This window comes from Mustelus asterias, chromosome 29 (assembly GCF_964213995.1).
Source record: "Mustelus asterias chromosome 29, sMusAst1.hap1.1, whole genome shotgun sequence".
NCBI lineage: Eukaryota > Metazoa > Chordata > Chondrichthyes > Carcharhiniformes > Triakidae > Mustelus > Mustelus asterias.
The window spans coordinates 2,043,369-2,067,222 of record NC_135829.1 but is presented as its reverse complement, the minus strand read 5'-3'; the positions used below and the strand labels follow the sequence as shown (position 1 = coordinate 2,067,222).

Sequence of the window (23,854 nt, the reverse complement as noted above, 5' to 3'; positions counted from 1 at the left end):
TAGTTATTAAAACAGAACAGGTATTTGTTCAAATACCTCTGTGCGCTTAGTCGCAGTTCTAAAAAATAAAGTTTCAATATGATTCGCATGGTATGTTTTACTTTCAAAACTCCAGGTGTTGTAACATCCTGAACTTGGGCTGATGAACAAGTTGTACTTGATCATATTGAACTGGGGAGGGATCACCCTAAACCTGGGTCCTGATAAGCACGTTCTTCCAGTTCTCCTTTAGGCCCCAGTGCTCAGGCATAATCACAACCTACACATTGCAAATTGAAGTGAACATTCCGCTCACGATATGTTGGCATCAGCACATCTGGAGTTTCTGATTAACTGCCTGATGGGATTAACCAACAGCCTCAACGACTTCAGGTAATCTTCAAATGCAGAACCACCATTGGCCACATCCAACAATGAGCAGAAATGTGTAATTAACCCCACCCTGCTAACCCATCAAAACAATGCAGTACATCGCATGCAAGGCACAAGCTATTCAGCCTAGCTAAGCTCATCTACTGGGGCCCTAAAATAAAACACAGATCCCACTGCTTCTACAGATGAAGTTTTGTCATTCTGACCCATACAAACATTCTTTGACATGTTCACCCAGGGGAAATGTGAACCCGTTTGCTTATAAGTAGGATTATAAGTTCATAAGATAGAGGAGCAGAATTAGGCCATTCAGCCCATCAAGTCCGCTCCGCCATTCAATCATGGCTGATATGCTCCTCATCCCAATTTTCCTGCCTTCTCCCCATAACCCTTCAACCCATTACCAATTAAAAATCTGTCTAACTCCTCCTTAAATTTACTCTGTCCCAGCATCCACTGCACTTTGGGGGAGCGAATTCCACAGATTCCCTTTGGGAGAAGTAGTTTCTCCTCAACTCTATTTTAAATTTGCTGCCCCTTATCCTAAGACAATGACCTCTCGTCCTAGAATGCCCCACAAGAGGAAGCATCCACTCCACATCTACTTTATCCATCCCTTTTATCAATAGTCAACAGTTTGCCGAGTCCCTTTTCCCTATCGATTAGCTTGCAAGATGAGATTGTTTTGTTCAGAGTCAAATTTGCGCCAATCTTTTGTTCAAACTCTCTCGCCTCACCTTTTCTGTGATTGACGAGTGTTTCAACAACAGCATGGAGCTTGCGTAACTGCTGGTCTTCATTCTCAATCTCCTGAAACTTCTCTTCAAACCACTGGAGAGAGAACAGACAAATATCACATAGTGCAAAGGGAGGGAGAAATGGAGCAGACTCATTCCACATGCCTCATGCACAGGTTTCTCAATCCATCATTGAAAGGCTAGGGAAATATATAAAAACCCAAACAGTCCAGAGAGTAGACAGGGAGAAACTGCCCCCGCTCATCAAAAGGATCAAGAATGAGGGGGCACAGATTTAAAGTGGTTTGGAAGTGCGATGGAGGCATTCGATGATGATTTGAATAGAAACAGTGTGCAGGGATACAGGGAAAAGGCAGGGGAATGGCACTGAGCCATGTTGCTTGCTTGGAGAGCTGGTGAAGACATGATGGGCCAAATGGCCTCCCTCTGCTTCCTAACAATTCTGAGACACACAACTGCAACTCCCTTATGTGTCATGTTCACAGATGACTTCGCAGTTTTTAGAATCAAATAAAGATTCAGAGAACAGAAGCAACAAGCATTTGTTTCCTTCAAGTTAAAGACACAAATGTGTTGGCAGCAGTTCAGAGGTTTACCAGGCTAATACCCCAAATAGACAGCTCGTCACACAAGGAAAGGTTGGACAGGCTAGGCGGGAGTTGAGAAGAGCAAGAAGCAACTTGATTGAAACACAAGATCCGGAGGGGTATAGACAGCGTGAATTTGGAAAGGATGTTTCCCCTTGCGGGAGAATCTAGAACGAAGAGTCACTGTTTAATAATAAGGGGTCGCCCATTTAAAATGGAGATGAGGCAAAATTTCTGAGGTTTGAGAGTCTTTGGAACTCTCCCTGAGAAGGTTGGGGGGGGGGAGCAGAGTCAAAGAATATTTTTAAGGCAGAGGTGGATAGATTCTTGCCAAGCAAGGGGGTGATAGGGTTTTTGGTTGGGGGGGGGTCGGGAGAATACAGATTTGAGGTTCCTATCAGATCAGACATGATCTTTTTAAAATGGCGGAGCAGGCTCAAGGGGCTGAATGGCCTACTCCTGCTCCTTGTTCATATGCAAGTCAGTAACTGGCAGATTGTGGACAGGACCTGGAGCCCCAGAGAGAGTGACTGCTGACAGAAGGATCCCTCCACCACCCTCACATTAAGAGTCAGGTTGTGTGTGGTGATCAGAAGCAGGACCCTGGAGGATTTCCTCTTCTTGAGCCATAGATTCAGCCGTCTATGCAGCCAGCTCCTCTGTCCCTGCCCCTCCACTCTCATTCCCATGACTGGAAATGGAAAACACAATATAGGACCACAGGCAGGAAGTCAGACTCTCGGATTGCCATCGTCATGGGTACAACTATCACCTGCAGCTCTTGATCTGACCATTATTTAACATTTTCTGTGAACCCAAGTCATGCTTCAGCTCATTAGAGACTGGAATGATATTGCTTACTCACACACACGCAACATTAAACAGCAAGTGAAGCCTGTTGCTCATTGCACAGTGGCCACCAAACACTTACTATATCTGACTCGTTCATCTTAATGGTCATCTTGCTGACTGCATCAGCAGCCTTGTTCACCATCCGAAGGAGACCAGCACCGCTCAGAGCCTGAGTGTTTACTGCTCGTGGCAACTGTAAATCAGATTGAAATGTCAATGTTATACACAACACTGCTCACCAAAAACCACTTTAATATTTTCCACCCACAGATAGGAACTAGAGACAGTTTTCAGTAGCTTTCTAAATCATAAAAAGTTAACTGTTGCCACATATGAACAATGTTAGATCAACTTTTTATCCTTGATGCTTTATAAAGTGCAATAAAATACAGGGCCACCAGTCACCAAACCAAATACGGCCAAGCATAAAATCCCCGCAGTGCAGAAGAGGCCATTCAGCCCATCGAATCGACACCAACTCTTGTACAGAGTACCTGACCCAGGCCCACTACTGCACCCTATCCCCATAAGCCCACACATTGACCACAGCTAGTCCATCTTGGGACACGAAGGAGCAACTCACCATGCCCAATCTACCTAACCTACACATCTTTGGAGTGTGCGAGGAAACCGGAACACCCGGAGGAAACCCACACAGACACAGGGAGAACATGAAAACTACACACAGACAGGCACCTAAAGCTGGAATCGAACCCAGGTCCCTGGTGCTAACCACTGTGCCACCCAATGAGAACAATGGACATGTTAACAGGCAGTGAGACTGCTACTCGTGTGCTAGGTCCACACCACAGTGCAGGCTAAATACCAAACTCCCAGCTGTCCGAGGAAGCTGATTCAGTAGTGACAACTAAAGAACATGTCGGGTTTGATGGAACAGGGGTGCTCCAAGGTTCAGAAAGGCAGATTTAATGGTGACCAGACATCTTGACAAAAGAATCAGGTATGGTTGCGCCAGCTTTGAGCCAGTTTGGTTTATCTCTGCAAGTAGCTTGCTTAACAACAGGCTTAATGGATTAGGAGATCTCATGGAATTCAATTTTAAACATTTCTGTAAAACTTGGGCAATCGCCATTGTACATCAGCTCTGCATGCAAACACAAGAAAGGACATCAGCATGCATAAACGACACAAGTACACGGTGGCAAAAAAGAATGGAGAAAGCAAAGGAGATTAGACTGGAGATAGAGGTTTAATATCCCTGGCTCTTCACTGATGGGCAAAGACGTGCTAGAGAAGGTTGGTCAGTATTTGTAGGCAAAAAGGCAAGTGATAGGTGGACAGAAATCCGACGAGGGTCATACTGGAAAAGGAAGGAAGGGGGAAACAATATTCCAAATTGAGGGGAAGTTAATTGGATGGATCACCAGCAAACCGTCAATGAAGTAAGAAATGGTTAGATTCAAGAGATCATGAGATGACAATGGAACAAACAAATGAAGGCACAAACTGACAAGATGGCAATTAAAGAGAAGTGAATTGGTGAGAGAAAAGGCCAACAAATAGTCAAAAAGTAAACAGCAAAATGTTGGAAACAGTGGACACCGTCTTGAGGAAGGGGTGGGGCTCGAGCAATAGGTAACAAACCCTCTCTCCTGAGACAAAGAACAATACAGCACAGGCCCTTCGGCCCAGCAAATCTGTGCCAACACAGGTGCCTCTATAATCTAATATTTTCTTGCCTCTACGAGGTCTACGGAGACGTGGGTAGAACAAGGACAGGAATGGTTGTTGGACGTTCCGGGGTATAGATGTTTCACTAAGTGTAGGGAAGCTGGTAAGAGGTGGAGGAGTGGCATTGTTAATCAAGGATAGTTTAACGGCTGCGGAAAGGCACTTCGAGGGGGATCTGCACACTGAGGTAATATGGGCTGAGGTTAGAAATAGGAAAGGAGCGGTCACGTTGTTCGGAGTTTACTCTAGGCCCCCAAATAGTAATAGAGATGTGGAGGAAGAAATTGCTAAGCAGATTATGGATATGTGTAGGGGTCACAGGGTAGTTGTCATGGGGGACTTTAACTTTCCAAATATTGATTGGAACCTTTGTAGGTCAAATAGTTCGGATGGGGCAGTTTTTGTGCAGTGTGTACAGGAGGGTTTCCTGACACAATATGTGGATAGGCCGACAAGAGGTGAGGCCACATTGGATTTGGTACTGGGAAATGAACCGGGCCAAGTGTTAGATTTGGTTGTGGGTGAGCACTTTGGAGATAGTGACCACAATTCGGTGTCTTTTGTTATTGCAATGGAGAGGGATAGGGCCGTACGGCAGGGCAAGGTTTACAATTGGGGGAGAGGTAATTATGATGCGATTAGGCAAGAATTAGGGGGCATTGGAATTGCGGATAGCGAAGAGCATTGTCGGGCAATACAGCAGGATATAGATAGGCTGGAAAATTGGGCGGAGAGGTGGCAGATGGAATTTAATCCGGATAAATGCGAAGTGATGCATTTTGGAAGAAATAATGTAGGGAGGAGTTATACAATAAATGGCAGAGTCAGCAGGAGTATAGAAACACAGAGGGACCTAGGTGTGCAAGTCCACAAATCCTTGAAGGTGGCAACACAGGTGGAGAAGGTGGTGAAGAAGGCATATGGTATGCTTGCCTTTATAGACGGGGTATAGAGTACAAAAGCTGGAGTCTGATGATGCAGCTGTATAGAACGCTGGTTAGGCCACATTTGGAGTACTGCGTCCAGTTCTGGTCGCCGCACTACCAGAAGGACGTGGAGGCATTGGAGAGAGTGCAGAGAAGGTTTACCAGGATGTTGCCTGGTATGGAGGGTCTTAGCTATGAGGAGAGATTGGGTAGACTGGGGTTGTTCTCCTTGGAAAGACGGAGAATGAGGGGAGATCTAATAGAGGTATACAAGATTATGAAGGGTATAGATAGGGTGAACAGTGGGAAGCTTTTTCCCAGGTCGGAGGTGACGATCACGAGGGGTCACGGGCTCAAGCTGAGAGGGGCGAAGTATAACTCAGACATCAGAGGGACGTTTTTTACACAGAGGGTGGTGGGGGCCTGGAATGCGCTGCCAAGTAGGGTGGTGGAGGCAGGCACGCTGACATCGTTTAAGACTTACCTGGATAGTCACATGAGCAGCCTGGGAATGGAGGGATACAAACGATTGGTCTAGTTGGACCAAGGAGCGGCACAGGCTTGGAGGGCCGAAGGGCCTGTTTCCTGTGCTGTACTGTTCTTTGTTCTTATAAGTTGGGAACAGAAACTGTCAGGGAAAGGAACTAATGAAAAGTGGAACTTTTTCAAGGAACAAATACTGGATGTCCTTGATAGGTATGTCCCTGTCAGGCAGGGAGGAAATGGCCGAGTGAGGGAACCATGGTTCACGAAAGAGGTGGAATGTCTTGTGAAAAGGAAGAGGGAAGCTTATGTAGGGATGAGGAAACAAGGTTCAGATGGCTCGATTGAGGGTTCCAAGTTAGCAAGGAATGAGCTGAAAAAGGGGCTTAGGAGAGCTAGGAGGGGACACGAGAAGTCCTTGGCAGGTCGGATCAAGGAAAACCCCAAGGCTTTTTACTCTTATGTGAGGAATAAAAGAATGACCAGGGTGAGGTTAGGGCCGGTCAAGGACAGTAGTCGGAACTTGTGTATGGAGTCAGTAGAGATAGGCGAGGTGATGAATGAGTACTTTTCTTCAGTGTTCACCAAGGAGAGGGGCCATGTTTTTGAGGAAGAGAAGGTGTTACAGGCTAATAGGCTGGAGGAAATAGATGTTCGGAGGGAGGATGTCCTGGCAGTTTTGAATAAACTGAAGGTCGATAAGTCCCCTGTGCCTGATGAAATGTATCCTAGGATTCTTTGGGAGGCAAGGGATGAGATTGCAGAGCCTTTGGCTTTGATCTTTGGGTCCTCACTGTCCACGGGGATAGTCATGATGTGGAGATGCCGGCGTTGGACTGGGGTAAACACAGTAAGAAGTTTAACAACACCAGGTTAAAGTCCAACAGGTTTATTTGGTAGCAAAAGCCACACAAGCTTTCGGAGCTCTTAGCCCCTTCTTCAGGTGAGTGGGAATTCTGTTCACAAACAGAGCTTATAAAGACACAGACTCAATTTACATGAATAATGGTTGGAATGCGAATACTTACAACTAATCAAGTCTTTAAGAAACGAAACAATGTGAGTGGAGAGAGCATCAAGACAGGCTAAAAAGATGTGTATTGTCTCCAGACAAGACAGCCAGTGAAACTCTGCAGGTCCACGCAACTGTGGGAGTTACAAATAGTGTGACATGAACCCAATATCCCGGTTGAGGCCGTCCTCACTTACAAAGATAAGTGGAAAAGTGAATCGTGTGGAGGACAGAGAAGATCTGCAGAGAGATTTGGACAGGCTGAGTGAGTGGGCGAGGATATGGCAAATGGAGTATAACGTTGAGAAATGCGAGGTTATACACTTTGGAGGAAATAATAACAAATGGGATTACTATCTCAATGGAAACAAATTAAAACATGCTACCGTGCAAGGGGACCTGGGGGTCCTTGTGCATGAGACGCAAAAGCCCAGTCTGCAGGTACAACAGGTGATCAAGAAGGCAAATGGGATGTTGGCCTATATTGCGAGGGGGATAGAATATAAAAGCAGGGATGTCTTGATGCACCTGTACAGGGCATTGGTGAGGCCGCAGCTGGAATACTGTGTGCAGTATTGGTCCCCTTATATGAGGAAGGATATATTGGCATTGGAGGGAGTGCAGAGAAGGTTCACCAGGTTGATACCGGAGATGAGGGGTTTGGATTATGAGGAGAGGCTGAGGAGATTGGGTTTGTACTCGTTGGAGTTTAGAAGGATGAGGGGGGATCTTATGGAGACTTATAAGATAATGCGGGGGCTGGATAGGGTGGAGGCGGAGAGATTCTTTCCACTTAGTAAGGAAGTTAAAACTAGAGGACACAGCCTCAAAATAAAGGGGGGTCGGTTTAAGACAGAGTTGAGGAGGAACTTCTTCTCCCAGAGGGTGGTGAATCTCTGGAATTCTCTGCCCACTGAGGTGGTGGAGGCTACCTCGCTGAATATGTTTAAAGCGCGGATGGATGGATTCCTGATCGGTAAGGGAATTAAGGGTTATGGGGATCAGGCGGGTAAGTGGTACTGATCCACGTCAGATCAGCCATGATCTTATTGAATGGCGGGGCAGGCTCGAGGGGCTAGATGGCCTACTCCTGCTCCTATTTCTTATGTTCTTATGTCACACTATTTGTAACTCCCACAGTTGCGTGGACCTGCAGAGTTTCACTGGCTGTCTTGTCTGGAGACAATACACATCTTTTTAGCCTGTCTTGATGCTCTCTCCACTCACATTGTTTCGTTTCTTAAAGACTTGATTAGTTGCAAGTATTCGCATTCCAACCATTATTCATGTAAATTGAGTCTGTGTCTTTATAAGCTCTGTTTGTGAACAGAATTCCCACTCACCTGAAGAAGGGGCTAAGAGCTCCGAAAGCTTGTGTGGCTTTTGCTACCAAATAAACCTGTTGGACTTTAACCTGGTGTTGTTAAACTTCTTACACGGGGATAGTGCCAGAGGACTGGAGATTGGCAAATGTTGTTCCTCTGTTTAAGAAAGGGAATAGAAATGACACTGGTAATTATAGACCGGTTAGTCTTACTTCGGTGGTTGGTAAATTGATGGAAAAGGTCCTTAGAGATGGGATTTACCACCATTTAGAAAGATGCGGATTAATCCGGGATAGTCAGCATGGATTCGTGAAGGGCAAGTCGTGCCTCACAAATTTGATTGAATTTTTTGAGTTGGTAACTAAGTGTGTTGATGAAGGTAGGGCAGTTGATGTCATATACATGGATTTTAGTAAGGTGTTTGATAAGGTCCCCCATGGTCGGCTTATGATGAAAGTGAGGAGGTGTGGGATAGAGGGAAAGTTGGCCGATTGGATAGGTAACTGGCTGTCTGATCGAAGACAGAGGGTGGTGGTCGATGGAAAATTTTCGGATTGGAGGCAGGTTGCTAGCGGAGTGCCACAGGGATCAGTGCTTGGTCCTCTGCTCTTTGTGATTTTTATTAATGACTTAGAGGAGGGGGCTGAAGGGTGGATCAGTAAATTTGCTGATGACACCAAGATTGGTGGAGTAGTGGATGAGGTGGAGGGCTGTTGTAGGCTGCAAAGAGACATAGATAGGATGCAAAGCTGGGCTGAAAAATGGCAAATAGAGTTTAACCCTGATCAATGTGAGGTGATTCATTTTGGTAGGACTAATTTAAATGTGGATTACAGGGTCAAAGGTAGGGTTCTGAAGACTGTGGAGGAACAGAGAGATCTTGGGGTTCATATCCACAGATCTCTAAAGGTTGCCACTCAAGTGGATAGAGCTGTGAAGAAGGCCTATAGTGTGTTAGCTTTTATTAACAGGGGGTTGGAGTTTAAGAGCCGTGGGGTTATGCTGCAACTGTACAGGACCTTGGTGAGACCACATTTGGAGTATTGTGTGCAGTTCTGGTCACCTCACTATAGGAAGGATGTGGAAGCGCTGGAAAGAGTGCAGAGGAGATTTACCAGGATGCTGCCTGGTTTGGAGGGTAGGTCTTATGAGGAAAGGTTGAGGGAGCTAGGGCTGTTCTCTCTGGAGCGGAGGAGGCTGAGGGGAGACTTAATAGAGGTTTATAAAATGATGAAGGGGATAGATAGAGTGAACGTTCAAAGACTATTCCCTTGGGTGGATGGAGCTATTACAAGGGGGCATAACTATAGGGTTCGTGGTGGGAGATATAGGAAGGATATCAGAGGTAGGTTCTTTACGCAGAGAGTGGTTGGGGTGTGGAATTGACTGCCTGCAGTGATAGTGGAGTCAGACACTTTAGGAACATTTAAGCGGTTATTGGATAGGCACATGGAGCACACCAGGATGATAGGGAGTGGGATAGCTTGATCTTGGTTTCAGATAAAGCTCGGCACAACATCGTGGGCCGAAGGGCCTGTTCTGAGCTCTACTGTTCTATGTTCTATATCCCTCTATTCCCTGCCTATTCATGTATCTATCCAGATGCCTCGAACATTGTTATGGAATCTGCTTCCACCACCTCCTCCGGCAGCACGATCCAGGCATTCACCACCCTCTGAGAAAAACTTGCCCCTTCCATCTCTTTTAAACTTTCCCCCTCTCACTCTCAACCTATACCCCCGAGTAATTGACCTTTCGACCCTGGGAAACAGACTCTGACTCTCCACTCTATCCAAGCCTGTCATAATCTTGTAAACCTCTATCAGGTCCCCCCTCATCCTCCGAAGCTCCAATGAAAACAATCTAAGTTTGTTCAACCTTTCTTCATAATCCATATCCTCCAAACCAGGCAACATCCTGGTAAATCTCTTCTGCACCCTTTCCAATGCATCAACATCCTTCCGGTAGTGTGGCGACCAGAATTGTACACAATACTCCAAATGCAGCCTAATCAAAGTCTCATACAGCTGCAACATGATTTTCCAATTCCTGTACTCAACGCCCCGACCGATGAAGGCCAGCATGCCACACGCCTTCTTGACCACCTTGTCCACCTGAGTTACCACCTTCAGGGAACTGTGGATCTGCACGCCTAGATCCCTCTGTATGCTAATATTTCTCAGGGCTCGACCATTTACTGTATACTTTCCTTCTACTGTAGACCTTCCAAATCGCATCACCTCACATTTGTCCGGGTTAAACTCCATCTGCCATCTTTCGGCCCAGGTCTCCAGCTGATTTATATCCTGCTGTATCCTCTGATAATTCTCCTCACTTTCCTATATGCCCCCAATTTTTGTATCATCTGCAAATTTACAAATCAGACTACCTATATTTTCCTCCAAATCATTTCTATATTTGCAGAAGGATATATTGGCCTTGGAGGGAGTGCAGAGAAGGTTCACCAGGTTGATACCAGAGAAGGGGTGTTGATTATGAGGAGAGACTGAGCAGATTGGGTTTGTACTCGTTGGAATTTAGAAGGCTGAGGGGGGATCTTATAGAGACCTATAAGATAATGAAGGGGCTGGATAGGGTAGAGATGGAGATTCTTTCCACTTAGAAAGGAAGCTAGAACTAGAGGGCACAGCCTCAAAATAAAGGGAGGTCAGTTTAGGACAGAGTTGAGGAGGGACTTCTTCTCTCAGAGGGTGGTGAATCTCTGGAATTCTCTGCCCACTGAAGTGGTGGAGGCTACCTCGTTGAATATGTTTAAATCATGGTTAGATGGATTCCTGATTGGTAAGGGAATTAGGGGTTATGGGGATCAGGCGGGTAAGTGGAACTGATCCACTTCAGATCAGCCATGATCTTATTGAATGGCAGGGCAGACTCGAGGGGCTAGATGGCCTACTCCTGCTCCTATTTCTTATGTTCTTATATATTACAAACCGAGGTCCCAGCACTGATCCTTGTGGAACACCGGTTGTCACAGACCTCCAGTTAGAAAAGTATCCTTCCACTGCTACTCTTTGCTTTCTATGCCCAAGCCAGTTTTGTATCCATCTCACCTCGGATCCCATATGACGTCACCTTCTGTACCAGCCTGCCAGGAGGAACCTTATCGAAGGCTTTACTAAAGTCCATGTATACAACATCCACTACCCTGCCCTGGTCAATTTGTCTTGTCACTTCCTCAAAAGAATTCAAGTTTGAGAGACACGACCTCCCCTTCACAAAACCATGCTGCCCGTCGCCAGTAAGCCTATTCTCTTCCAGATGTCAGTACATCCTGTCCCGAAGAATCTTCTCCAATAATTGCCCCACTACTGAGCTAAGGCTCACAGGCCTGTAATTTCCCGGATTGTCTCTTCGAACCTTCTGAAACAGAGGAACAATGTTAGCTACTCTGCAATCCTTCATAATTGAAGACTTTACCTCATCTTTTTCCAAGAATTCTCTGACATCAGGGTCCTGTATAAGTGTAGGATGCTTGACGATTCTCTGTAGATATCTGTAATAACAACCAGAGGGTTGAGTGTTCTCTCTGGAGATAATTCTTTTGAGAACTGACTGTGACCAGACATCCAAACACACTTCATTACACTTTCCAGACTTTACAATTAATTGTACACATATCAGTATTTGTAAAACTGAGGCTAACAGAGCATAGTGGACAGCAGTCGGTAATATCCGCTCACAGAAACACTCGAATTTTAAATGTCAACCTCAAAAGTCAACAGTGCACAAGGCAGAAAGCAGCTGAAGAGAAGCTTCATTCTCCTGAGTAAACTGTGGATCAGGTGCCACCTACTGCACAAAATGTAGAAGTGGTCAGGAATGCTACACCTCCAGCTAGACATCAGAATTAACGGCAAGCCATCTGACCCTTCCAGCCTGCCCTGCCCAGCATCATGGCTGATCTTCTACCTCAACTCCACCGTCCTGCACTATCCCCTTAAATAGTCAAAAATCACAAATCAAAGACTGATCATCGACAGCCCTCTCTGGTAGAGAATTCCAAAAGTTCACAACTGTTTGAATGAAGAAATTTCTCATCTCAGTCCGAAACGGCTGCTGCCCCCTTATCGTGAGACTGTGACCCATTGTTCCAGATTCCCCAGCCAGGGAAACATTACTCAGCATCAAGAATTTTATGTGCTTCAATAAGAACCTTTCACCTTTTAAACTCCAGGGAATGGTCTAGTCAATCTCTCCTCAAAGGATAATCTCTACAGTGCAGGAGCCAGTCTAGCAAACCTTCATTGCATTCCCTCAAGGGCAAGTATATCCTTCTTTGGACATGGAGATGAAACCTACACACAATACTCCAGGAGTGGCTTCATTAATGCCCTGTAAAATTGAAGACAGACTTCTTTACCCTGATACTTCAATCCCAACACACTAGTTACATTCCCGATTGTTTGCTGTACCATGCTGATGCAAGAGTCCTATGCAGGCAAGGAAAGATTTCACTGTCTCCACTTTATCTATTTGCTCAACACTGGATACTCCCTTTCCCTCTCTCCTCCCTGCTCCAACCACACTAGCGGAGGCAGAGGAAGTAACTAGAGAACTCCTTAAACGCAGAGAAACAAAAATATTTTTGGAAGAATCCCAATGAGAACAGTAATGGATGTTGAATGCAGTGGGCAGATTGGCTCAATGGCAGCCTGCAAGCCATTAGAACCTGCTGTGTGTCAGATGGAGTGGTGGAGAACACCCTGAATGTATAAAGGAGGCGGTTTGTGATGACTAATCTTTTCAAGGAATAAGACTAACTCCCTATCAACTACAGCCTGGATAGGGCACGCTACAAGAGGCAAGTGATAACTGCCCAAAACAGGCTCCATTCCAGCAAGCACAGGCTGTTCTCATGACTAGACCATTGCAATTATTAAGTTGACTTTTTTTTAAAAAGCTGTTGGCACTTAGAGGTGGCATGGTGGGGGGAAGAAGAGACCAGCAAGATTTAATAAGAGCAGTAGCTGTATATTTATCCCAGTCAGTGTATAATTTTACATCATGCCGAGCTGTAAAAGTGTGCAAACTCTTTGAACAGTTTACAAACTCAAAGGCAGCTGAACATGGCAAAGGCAACTGGCTTTGGCAAATTTCAGACATTAGACCAGCTTACACTGACATACATAATTCCACGGCCAGAAACTTTACTCCGCTCCCAAGGCCATTTCCAACAGCTTCTCTGCTCTTCCCCCTCAGCCTTCATTACTGGATCATCAACACAATTACCGCAAGTATCCAAAACACGGTGAGTAAGGAATCGAGCTGGCACTGCAATCAACCAGAGCCAATTAAAGAGCAAGAGGATCTGACGCAGAGCTCTCACGAAGGGCTGAAGCTGAAAAGTAGCAACTCATTCCCAAACCGCACACCGGCCAATGACTGAGCTGCTGCTGCTTTGAACAAGTAGCCAAGAAAGTTTACAAAAAGCTTTGCAAAGGAAAGCAAACTAATCCAATTGGAAACAAAGAGGTGAACACAGTTAGGTAAAAGGAAGAATATTCCCCTCTGTGCAGCAAACTGGAAAAAAAACAGGAACAAATCCTTTTACAAATTGCACTCTGGCCAAACACCACTCACAGCACCAGAGTGGTCACGGAGTTGAACTCCGGATTAACTCTTTAACAGGACTTATTCTATAGAAAGCATCAAAGCCACTGATGGTGTTCGCTTTAAGACTTAATGATTGTTTAAACCAGTTCTTGTTTTTTTTTAAAAAAATGAGTGCGGTCTCCTTAAAAGTTTTGCACGGGCACATCAGCATGATCCTTTCTTGTTGACTGTGCGTTGTAACACGGACACAGGCGTTAGGACGGGTCGGGAGTTTTATTTATTTGTCACGAGTAGGCTTACATTAACACTGCAATGAAGTTACTGTGAAAATCCCCTAGTCGCCACACTCTGGCACCTGTTCGGGTAGTCATGATGTGGAGATGCCGGCGTTGGACTGGGGTAAACACAGTAAGAAGTTTAACAACCCCAGGTTAAAGTCCAACAGGTTTATTTGGTAGCAAAAGCCACACAAGCTTTCGGAGCTCTAAGCCCCTTCTTCAGGTGAGTGGGAATTCTGTTCACAAACAGAGCTTATAAAGACACAGACTCAATTTACATGAATAATGGTTGCACGGTAGCACAGTGGTTAGCACTGCTGCTTCACAGCTCCAGGGTCCCGGGTTCGATTCCCGGCTCGGGTCACTGTCTGTGTGGAGTTTGCACATTCTCCTCGTGTCTGCGTGGGTTTCCTCCGGGTGCTCCGGTTTCCTCCCACATCCAAAGATGTGCAGGTTAGGTTGATTGGCCAGGTTAAAAATTGCCCCTTAGAATCCTGGGATGCGTAGATTAGTGGGTAAATATGTGGGGGTAGGGCCTGGGTGGGATTGTGGTCGGTGCAGACTCGATGGGCCGAATGGCCTCCTTCTGCACTGTAGGGTTTCTATGATTCTATGGTTGGAATGCGAATACTTACAACTAATCAAGTCTTTAAGAAACAAAACAATGCGAGTGGAGAGAGCATCAAGACAGGCTAAAAAGGTGTGTATTGTCTCCAGACAAGACAGCCAGTGAAACTCTGCAGGTCCACGCAACTGTGGGAGTTACAAATAGTGTGACATGAACCCAATATCCCAGTTGAGGCTGTTCAGGTACACAGAGGGAGAATTTAGCACGGCCAATGCACCCTAACCAGCACGTCTTTCAGACTGTGTGAGGAAACACATGCAGACACGTGGGAGAACATGCAGACTTCGCATGGACAGTGACCCAAGCCAGGAATATAACCCAGGTCCCTGGAGCTGAGAGGCAGCAGTGCTAACCACCGTGCCGCTCAGTTTAAGCATACTTTTAACATTTGAGTTCAGATAAACAGCCTGATGGCTGTGTATTTGTCACAAAGTCTGTTCCACTTAAGCGAGATGCTTCAAAAGTATATAGAAAACAGACAAAAAAAATCTAGCTCGTTAAGTGCTACGTTAACACAGATCATCTTTCCTCTATAATTAACTCATTGGCTAAGCTTTTTAACCGGTGCAATCAATCCAAAACAGACAAAATGTCTCAGTCCGTGTTCGGAAAGTTAAGGACTTTCCAGGGTCGGATTCTCAGCCTGTCCCAGTTCACATTCCAATACGAGGTCACACACCACATGCATTGCCCTCAGGCTGCCCCTTCCACCCACAGGCAACGGGATTGGACAAAGTCAACACGGATTTATGAAAAAGAAATCATGTTTGACAAACCTACTGGAGTTTTTTTTTCCTGAAGATGTAACTAGTAGAATAAATAAGGGAAAAACCAGTGGATGTGGTGTATTTAGATTTTCAGAAAGCTTTTGATAAAGTTTAGTGTGCAAAATCTAAGCACACAGGATTGGAGGTAATATTTTGGCGTGGAATGAGAATGAGTTAGCAGACAGGAAACAGTGGGACTAAACGGAACGTTTTCCAAAGTGACAGGCAATGGCTAATAAAGTCCTGCCGGGATCAGTGCTTGGACCCCAGCTGTTTACAATATACATTAATGATTTGGAACCAAATGTAATATTTCCAATTAGCTGATGACACAAAACCTGGTAGGAATGTGTGTGGAGAAGAGGACGTGAAGAGATTTCAAGGTGATTTAGACAAGTTGAGTGGGCAAATACATGGCAGATGCAGTATAACATGGATAAACGTGGTGAAGTTATCCATTTCGGACGGAGACACAGAATGGCAGAGTAGTACTTAATTTTTTGTTAAAAAATCAATAATGGAACGTGGGCATCGCTGGCTGGGCCAGCATTTACTGCCCATCCTAAATTGAGGGGGCAGTTAAGAGTTGACCATATTGCTGTGGATCTGGAGTCACATGTAGGCCAGACCGGGTAAGGACGAAGATTTACAACAATGCTCATCATTAAACTTTTAGTTCCAGATTTTTAAAAAATTGAATTCAAACATCACCTTGGGTAGGATTTGAACCTTCGGCTCCAGAGACTTGCACTGTGTCTCTGGATGACTACTCCAGTGACAATACCACATGCCACCACCTCCCTAAATGGTAGTAGAATGGGAAATGTTGAAATACAAAAGGACCTGGGTGTCCTTGTACACCAGTCACTGAAAACAAGCATGCAGGTGCAGCGAGCAGTTAGGACGGCAAATGGTTTGCTGGCCTTCATTGCAAGAGGGCTGGAGTACGGGAGCAAGGATGTCTTACTGCAACTGTACAGGGCCTTGGTGAGGCCACATCTGGAGCACATAAGAACATAAGAAATAGGAGCAGGAGTAGGCCATCTGGCCCTTCGAGCCTGCCCCGCCATTCAACAAGATCATGGCTGATCTGAAGCGAATCAGTTCCACTTACCCGCCTGCTCCCCATATCCCTTAATTCCCTTATCGATCAGAAAACCATCTACCCGTGATTTAAACATATTCAACGAGGAAGCCTCCACCACTTCAATGGGCAGAGAATTCCAGAGATTCACTACCCTCTGAGAGAAGAAGTTCCCCCTCAACTCTGTTCTGAACCGGCCCCCCCCTTATTTTGAGGCTGTGCCCTCTAGTTCTGGTTTCCCTTCTAAGTGGAAAGAATCTCTCCACCTCTACCCTATCCAGCCCCTTCATTATCTTATATGTCTCTATAAGATCACCCCTCATCCTTCTAAACTCCAACGAGTACAGACCCAATCTGTTTAATCTCTCCTCATAAGCTACACCCCTCATCTCCGGTATCAACCTGGTGAACCTTCTCTGCACTCCCTCCAAGGCCAATATATCCTTTCGCAAATAAGGGGACCAAAACTGCACACAGTATTCCAGTTGCGGCCTCACCAGTGCCTTGTACAGTTGCAGCAAGACCTCCCTGCTTTTATGTTCTATCCCTCTCGCGATAAAGGCCAACATTCCATTCGCCTTCTTGATCACCTGCTGCACCTGCAGACTGAGATTTTGCGATTCGTGCACAAGGACCCCCAGGTCCCTCTGCACAGTCGCACGATGTAATTTTTCTCCATTTAAATAATATTCCAATTTACTATTATTTCTTCCAAAGTGGATAACCTCACATTTGCTAACGTTATATTCCATCTGCCAGATCCTCGCCCACTCGCTCAGCCTATCCAAATCTCTCTGCAGACTTTCCGCGTCCTCCACGCAATTCGCTTTCCCACTCACCTTCGTGTCATCAGCAAACTTGAATACCCTAGATTCAGTCCCCTCCTCCAGATCATCTATGTAAATGGTAAACAATTGAGGCCCCAGCACCAATCCCTGCGGCACGCCACTGGTCACCAACTGCCAACCAGAAAAGCACCCATTTATCCCAACTCTCTGCTTCCTGTTAGTGTGTGCAGTTTTGGTCTCCTTACTTAAGAAAGGATATACTTGCCATAGAGAGGGGAGAAGGTTCAACAGACTGATTCCTGGGATGGCAGGATTGTCAGACAGGGAGAGATTGGTTTGACTGGGCCTGTATTCACTGGAATTATGAAAGGAGATCGAATTGAAATGTATAAAATTCTGACATGACTGGACAGACTGGATGCAGGGGTGTTGTTTCCACTCGCCCCTGGGGGTGGAGTGCAGTCTCAGATACAGGGTGGGCCGTTTAAGACTGAGATGAGGAGAAACTTCTTCATTCAGAGGGTGGCGAACCTATGGAATTCTCTACTCAAGGCTGTGGAGGCCAAGTCACTGAATATATTTCATAGAATCATAGAATCCCTACAGTGCAGAAGGAGGCCATTCGGCCCATCGAGTCTGCACCGACCACAATCCCACCCAGGCCCTACCCCCACATATTTTACCCGCTAATCCCTCTAACCTATGCATCCCAGGACTCTAAGGGGCAATTTTTAACCTGGCCAATCAACCTAACCCGCACATCTTTGGACTGTGGGAGGAAACCGGAGCACCCGGAGGAAACCCACGCAGACACGAGGAGAATGTGCAAACTCCACACAGACAGTGACCCGAGCCGGGAATCGAACCCGGGACCCTGGAGCTGTGAAGCAGCAGTGCTAACCACTGTGCTACCGTGCCGCCCTAACAAGTAAATTGATAGAATTCTAGACTCTAAAGACATGAAGGGGTACAGGGAGTGTCAGAGTATGGCGTTGAGATAGAGGATCAGTCATGATCATGCGGAATGGCACAGCAGCCTTGAAGGGCTGAATGGCCTACTCCTACTTTCTATGTCCCTATGCACAAAGCTACTTTAGCCCAGTATGTCCAGTAGAAAGCTCCTGCCATTTGAACAGTTCAATCCAGCAGCAGAATCAGGTGGCACCAGAACAAGACCATCAACTTCCATTCCTGCAGCAACCATCTCCAACTCCAAGCCTGGCCACCTGCTGCATGAAGGAGACCTCCAATCCCTCACTTCCAGGCTCAACTATGCCAACACCCACCTGAGCAGCCTCCCAATATCACCTCACATGCTACCAAATCCCATTCACCCAAAAACTCCCTAGTCACCAGCCCTAGGACCCCCCACCACCCCCCAAACAAAACTCACTCGCAAAAGTCTCACTGCTCAAACTCAATGCTTCAACTCCTGGAGCCATGCGTTGGGAGGCGATTCAGAGGAGGCTTACTGGAGAGATACCTGGAATAAGCAGATTGTCTAACAGGGAAAGGTTGGACAGGCTGGTTTCCAATGGAGTTTAGCAGAGTGAGGGGTGACCTGATTGAAGTCTACAAGATCCTGAACGGTCTATACAAGGTGGATGTGGGAGGGATGCTTCCTCGTGAGTGAGTCCAGAACTAAGGGCCACGGTTTTAAAATTAGGGATTACCCTTTTGAGGGCAGAAATTAGAATTTATTTCCGAAAGTTTCATGATTTTGGAACTCTCCCTCAGAAGGCAGTGGAGGTAGATAAGATTCCCTTGCTAAACAAGAATCTAAGGTTGTGGGGGGTGTAGACAGGACTGTAGAGCACGAAACACAAAACATGATCCTAGGCAGAGCAGACTTGAGGGGCCAAATGGTCTTTCTCTCTCTATTCCTATTTTGTACGTTGACATGCTGTCTCCACCTTCAAGCCCTCCCTTAAAAGCCAGATCACTGACCAAGCTGTCTGGCTCAACATCATTTGCTCTGAGCTGTAAGGAAAAGATCATTGGATCACAAGAGTAGGCGATTCAGCCCTTCAAACCTGCTCCACCATGCAATAAGATCACGGTTATCTGACTGTGGCCTTAACTCAATGTTCCTGCCTACTGTCCATAACACGACTCCCCTGTCGATCAAAACCTTAGTAACAAGGTGCTCTATCAATGCAGGTTGAAGCTATACTGCACCTTCTTTGACTTCCACCAATGCCCTTCAGTACTCACCTTTCTAATGCAGCTCGCCTGCGTTCGAGGAACTCAGCAGAGGAGGAATCTTCCTTCCCAACTTTCACTTTGGTCATACCTGACCCAAAGAGAATCCATGATTAGAAATTTGTATGGGAAAAGCAGAGTGATGATGGACAAGCTGCTTTGTTAGCTGGTTACATTGGTGCCACTTAGGCTTTTGTTAGTCAGGGAAAGGGGCTTTAATAAAGAGATTCCCAAGACACCATTACGTTTGGTTATTACCACAGATAACATTCCAATTTGAAAGCATTAGATTTCCAATTCAAAAGAACGGGATTTCATTAAAAAAATAACTGACTAATTCTTGCTGCTTAAAGTTATTAAGAAAATAGAGAATAGCATGTAAGATGATATTACATCCAATTAGAACCATCTTTACAATCCTTCCTGCAATTTCTCTCTTCTCCGGAAGACTTGTGTAGAGTGACATTTCAGTAGCACACTCAGCTGTGGGGAGAGAGCGCAACTCTGCTCACGAGGGAAGTAAAGTTGCATCTAAATCATTCCTGTGGCTCAGCATCAATCTTTGAAATAGATATTTAAGAATGTTGGAATGACAGTGGGTGCATGAAGGAAAACAACTATACGCTTAAAAAACTTCCAGTGTGTGTGTGTGTGTGTGTGTGTGTGTGTGTGAAATACTGAGGTTTCAAACAGCATGAACTACTCCCTTAAAAGTATCATTCTTCTTTAATCCCTCCCTTCTTTCTAAATTCTTGAAGGCCACTTGAAACCCTTTTCAGTAAATACTGAGTCTAGTGCTCTACACTCGACAATCAGAAGGATGGAAATAAAACTCAACCCCAATTAAATCTTGAATTACGGTCATACCTATTAAGCTCTTCTCAGGTGGTGGAGGGACTATAAAGCCATTCTGTGAATGCTTTTCCGAGAGTCTGTCATATAACCCAAGAAAATCACTAAATCTTCGCCTTACACTGAAGTCCTTCCTCTTGAACATTGACAAGCTGGTCTGCAAAGCAAAACACAAAACAAAATTAACCTCTGCACAGCACTAGACTCGGTTCCCAAGAACCAGCATTATCATACGCTTTGAAAGCATTCATGCCGAGAGGGCTAGAATACAAAAGCAGGGATGTATTTCTGAGGCTGTATAAGGCTCTGGTCAGACCCCATTTGGAGTACTGTGAGCAGTTTTGGGCCCCGTATCCAAAGAAGGATGTGCTGGCCTTGGAAAGGGTCCAGAGGAGGTTCACAAGAATGATCCCTGGAATGAAGAGCTTGTCGTATGAGGAACGGTTGAGGACTCTGGATCTGTACTTGTTGGAGTTTAGAAGGATGAGGGAGAATCTTATTGAAACTGACAGGATACTGCGAGGCCTGGATAGAGTGGACGTGGAGAGGATGTTTCCACTATAGGAAAAACTAGAACCAGAGGGCACAACCTCAGGCTAAAGGGACGATCCTTTAAAACCGAGATGAGGAGGAATTTCTTCAGCCAGAGAGTGGTGAATCTGTGGAATTCTTTGCTGCAGAAGGCTATGGAGGCCAGGTCATTGAGTGTCTTTAAGACAGAGATAGATAGGTTCTTGATGAATAAGGGGATCATGGGTTATGGGGAAAAGGCAGGAGAATGGGGATGAGAAAAATATCAGCCATGATTGAATGGCAGAGCAGACTCGATGGGCCGAGTGGCCTAATCCTGCTCCTATGTCTTATGGTCTTATGACCCACACCTTTAACATAGGAACTAGAAGCAGGAGGAGGCCATTCAGCCCTTTGAGCCTGCTCCACCATTCATTTTGATCATGGCTGATCAAATTCAATATCCTGATCCCACCTTCCCCCCCCCCCCCCATATCCCTTGATCCCTTTAGCCCCAAGAGTTATATCTAATTTCATCTTACCTAAAAAAAAACAATGTCAGATAGTCAAGCACTCTCTCGTTGTCTTTTACTTATTCAGACTACTTACGCATATACGTCACAATGGAATTTAAAATATGCATCAAGCCTTGTATCCTAAATATGTTTAAAGAGACCTTTTACTTCAATAGACCAGAATAGATACACAATTCACCACAAATCATATTCAGGTATACCACAAAAAGTTATCCAAACACTGCTGATACATACCAAAGTGGAGACTTTGTAGGCCATATATGCACCCATCCCGTCACCTAGTGAAATTAAAGATCAATTATTCCAGGTAAATTGCTGCTGCCCCAAACATCACATCATAAATATACAACAATGCCAGCGGAGCAGCTCTGCAGATCAGCAGCAGTAGGGTCCAGCAGCCGGATACCAATTCACTGATCGTAGCTGAGCGTAAGGGAGGATTCTCAAACAGGTTTGGGCTGAACAGCTGCAACCTGTCAAACAAAACCAAAACCTTCTGACTAAGGCAATTTCACCAGAGCTGTGGAGACACCATAGATAAACTCTTAGCTCTGCATCTGGACCGAATTAGTAAATCAGCAAAATGCAACATAGCCACAGGTCAGAGACAAATACCTGTTCTCTACGTTGAGATAGCAGCCCTCTTGGAGAGTATAACTAACGTACACTTACATTATATGTTTAGCTGGGGAGGAAAGGACTGGAACACCAAAACTGGGAGAAATTTGTCCCTTTCCAACATCCATTTCCAAGTTGAATCATTCGCAGTCACTGCTGCCCTCTGTTCTGATGTTATCCGAGGTCAGAAACCTCCCTATAGTCACACCTCTGATTGGGAATGGAGTGGAGAAGCCCACCACACAGTAAGTCAACATCCTGTCCCTATACATTCAGTGCCTCACTAAACCATCACCCTATTTTTATTTTTGAAAAGACGACAGGTGGAGCCTTCTAACTAATGGAGGAGCAAAGTCAATGCTGCCAGAATCTGAAAATGCTCATGCTGCAGGAAAGAGAAATAGAAGCCAGTGCATTAGTACATGGCATGGACGGATAATATCAGAACAGAGGGCAGCAGTGCTTGTTTAATCCCTCAACTTCTAGATCAAATTCCAGGCTCGTTGATCCAGCACTCCTAGATTACACTCCTGATCCAAGAGCCAGAATTTCCAACTGGAAGCTCACTTTGGAAAAGGTGACGTTAATGACAAACACATGGTTCGCTTTCCTTTCACCTGATTCTGCTAGCAAAGGTCGAGGAGGCATCAGGGTGATGGAGAATACCAGACTAACATCAAACAGCACCACCTGGCCAATGCTGCTCCCGAGGTCAGAAGCAGCTTAAAACCGGCCGTGCCTCTGCAAAACACTCACAATGAGGACTAAGGAATATAGTCCAAAGTTATGGGAGTCAAAAGAACTAAGCCACCATACTTCAAAATACAAGAGGATGATCGAATCACAAAGGATTACCATTAGAAAAATGGTGAAACAGTAAGTGGGCGTTTTCTCTAAAAGACTAGATAGGTTTATGTTAATCAGGGTACAAGGTTACTAGTTTCAGAATCATAGTAAGGACACAGACTGGGAATGGTAAACCCAGAGACTTCACTTCAAATCATTAATGTTGTTAAATAATCCTTCCCCTCACATGGCAAGAGTTCATTTGCTGCAAATAGTTTATACTCATCAGCCTGGTATATGAACTGCAACGTACAATGCAAGGCAGTTAGCACTGAGCAACCACTAATTGCCAACAAGACAAAAAGCGCACACAGATGTTGGTCTTTGGACTGAAATACAGGAAGTGCTCTCACTCACTCACTCTCAGATGTTTCTTAAATTAGGGGCTGGCATGTTTGGTTTTTTGACACACCCATTGACATGTCACCACTGCTCTCCACACTCAACAGCATCGAAAATAATTTATGACCTTGCCCAAGCAAGGAGGTTCAATCTTTCAACCCAGGCAGCCTTTAAAAGGAGATTGCATACATGTTAAAATTCTGTAAAAGTCCTGCCCAACAAGCACCAGATTGACACGTATCCAGGCAGATAGTTACTGAGCCATGAAAGCCGAAATTAGTGGCATATACTGAAGCATTTTGATGAATCCCAAGGACAGCCAGCTTCCCCATACGCTGTTCTTAGTCCTGTGCTAAGCTGTGTGAGAAGGACAACTCTTTCCTGGATATTTCCCCATGTTCCAATTCTTGGGAAGAGCCTGGTCTCCACTTAAAGCCTCCCTATAGTCACACCTCTGATTGGGAATGGAGTGGAGAAGCCCACCACACAGTAAGTCAACATCCTGTCCCTATACATTCAGTGCCTCACTAAACCATTACCATATTTTTAATTTTGAAAAGACGACAGGTGGAGCCTTCTATCTAATGGAGGAGCAAAGTCAATGCTGCCAGAATCTGAAAATGCTCATGCTGCAGGAAAGAGAAATAGAAGCCAGTGCATTAGTACATGACATGGATGGATAATATCACAACAAGGATTGGCCTCTCTATGGGACAGAAAGTGAGGGCAGCAGAGATTAGAAATCAATGGAGAAAGATTGTTCGTAGTGAGAACCATTCTCAGAATGCGCACAGGTGAAACGACAGAGTTGCCACTGTCACT

The 23,854-nt window shown here is 45.4% G+C and overlaps 1 protein-coding gene across 5 annotated transcripts in view; it reads right to left on the bottom strand.

The window, feature by feature from the left end:
* The window catches only part of LOC144480461 (sorting nexin-1-like), a 61,984-nt gene that overhangs the window by 9,161 nt on the left and 28,969 nt on the right, over positions 1-23,854 (bottom strand). For all 5 annotated transcript variants that reach the window (XM_078199909.1, XM_078199908.1, XM_078199910.1 and 2 more), the window contains exons 5-10: positions 21,461-21,504; positions 20,196-20,337; positions 19,341-19,419; positions 11,446-11,521; positions 2,649-2,762; positions 1,110-1,203 (exon numbers count right to left, since the gene is read on the bottom strand). In XM_078199909.1, coding sequence (XP_078056035.1) covers positions 1,110-1,203; positions 2,649-2,762; positions 11,446-11,521; positions 19,341-19,419; positions 20,196-20,337; positions 21,461-21,504 — 549 coding nt within the window. The remainder of the gene's footprint in view (positions 1-1,109; positions 1,204-2,648; positions 2,763-11,445; positions 11,522-19,340; positions 19,420-20,195; positions 20,338-21,460; positions 21,505-23,854) is intronic.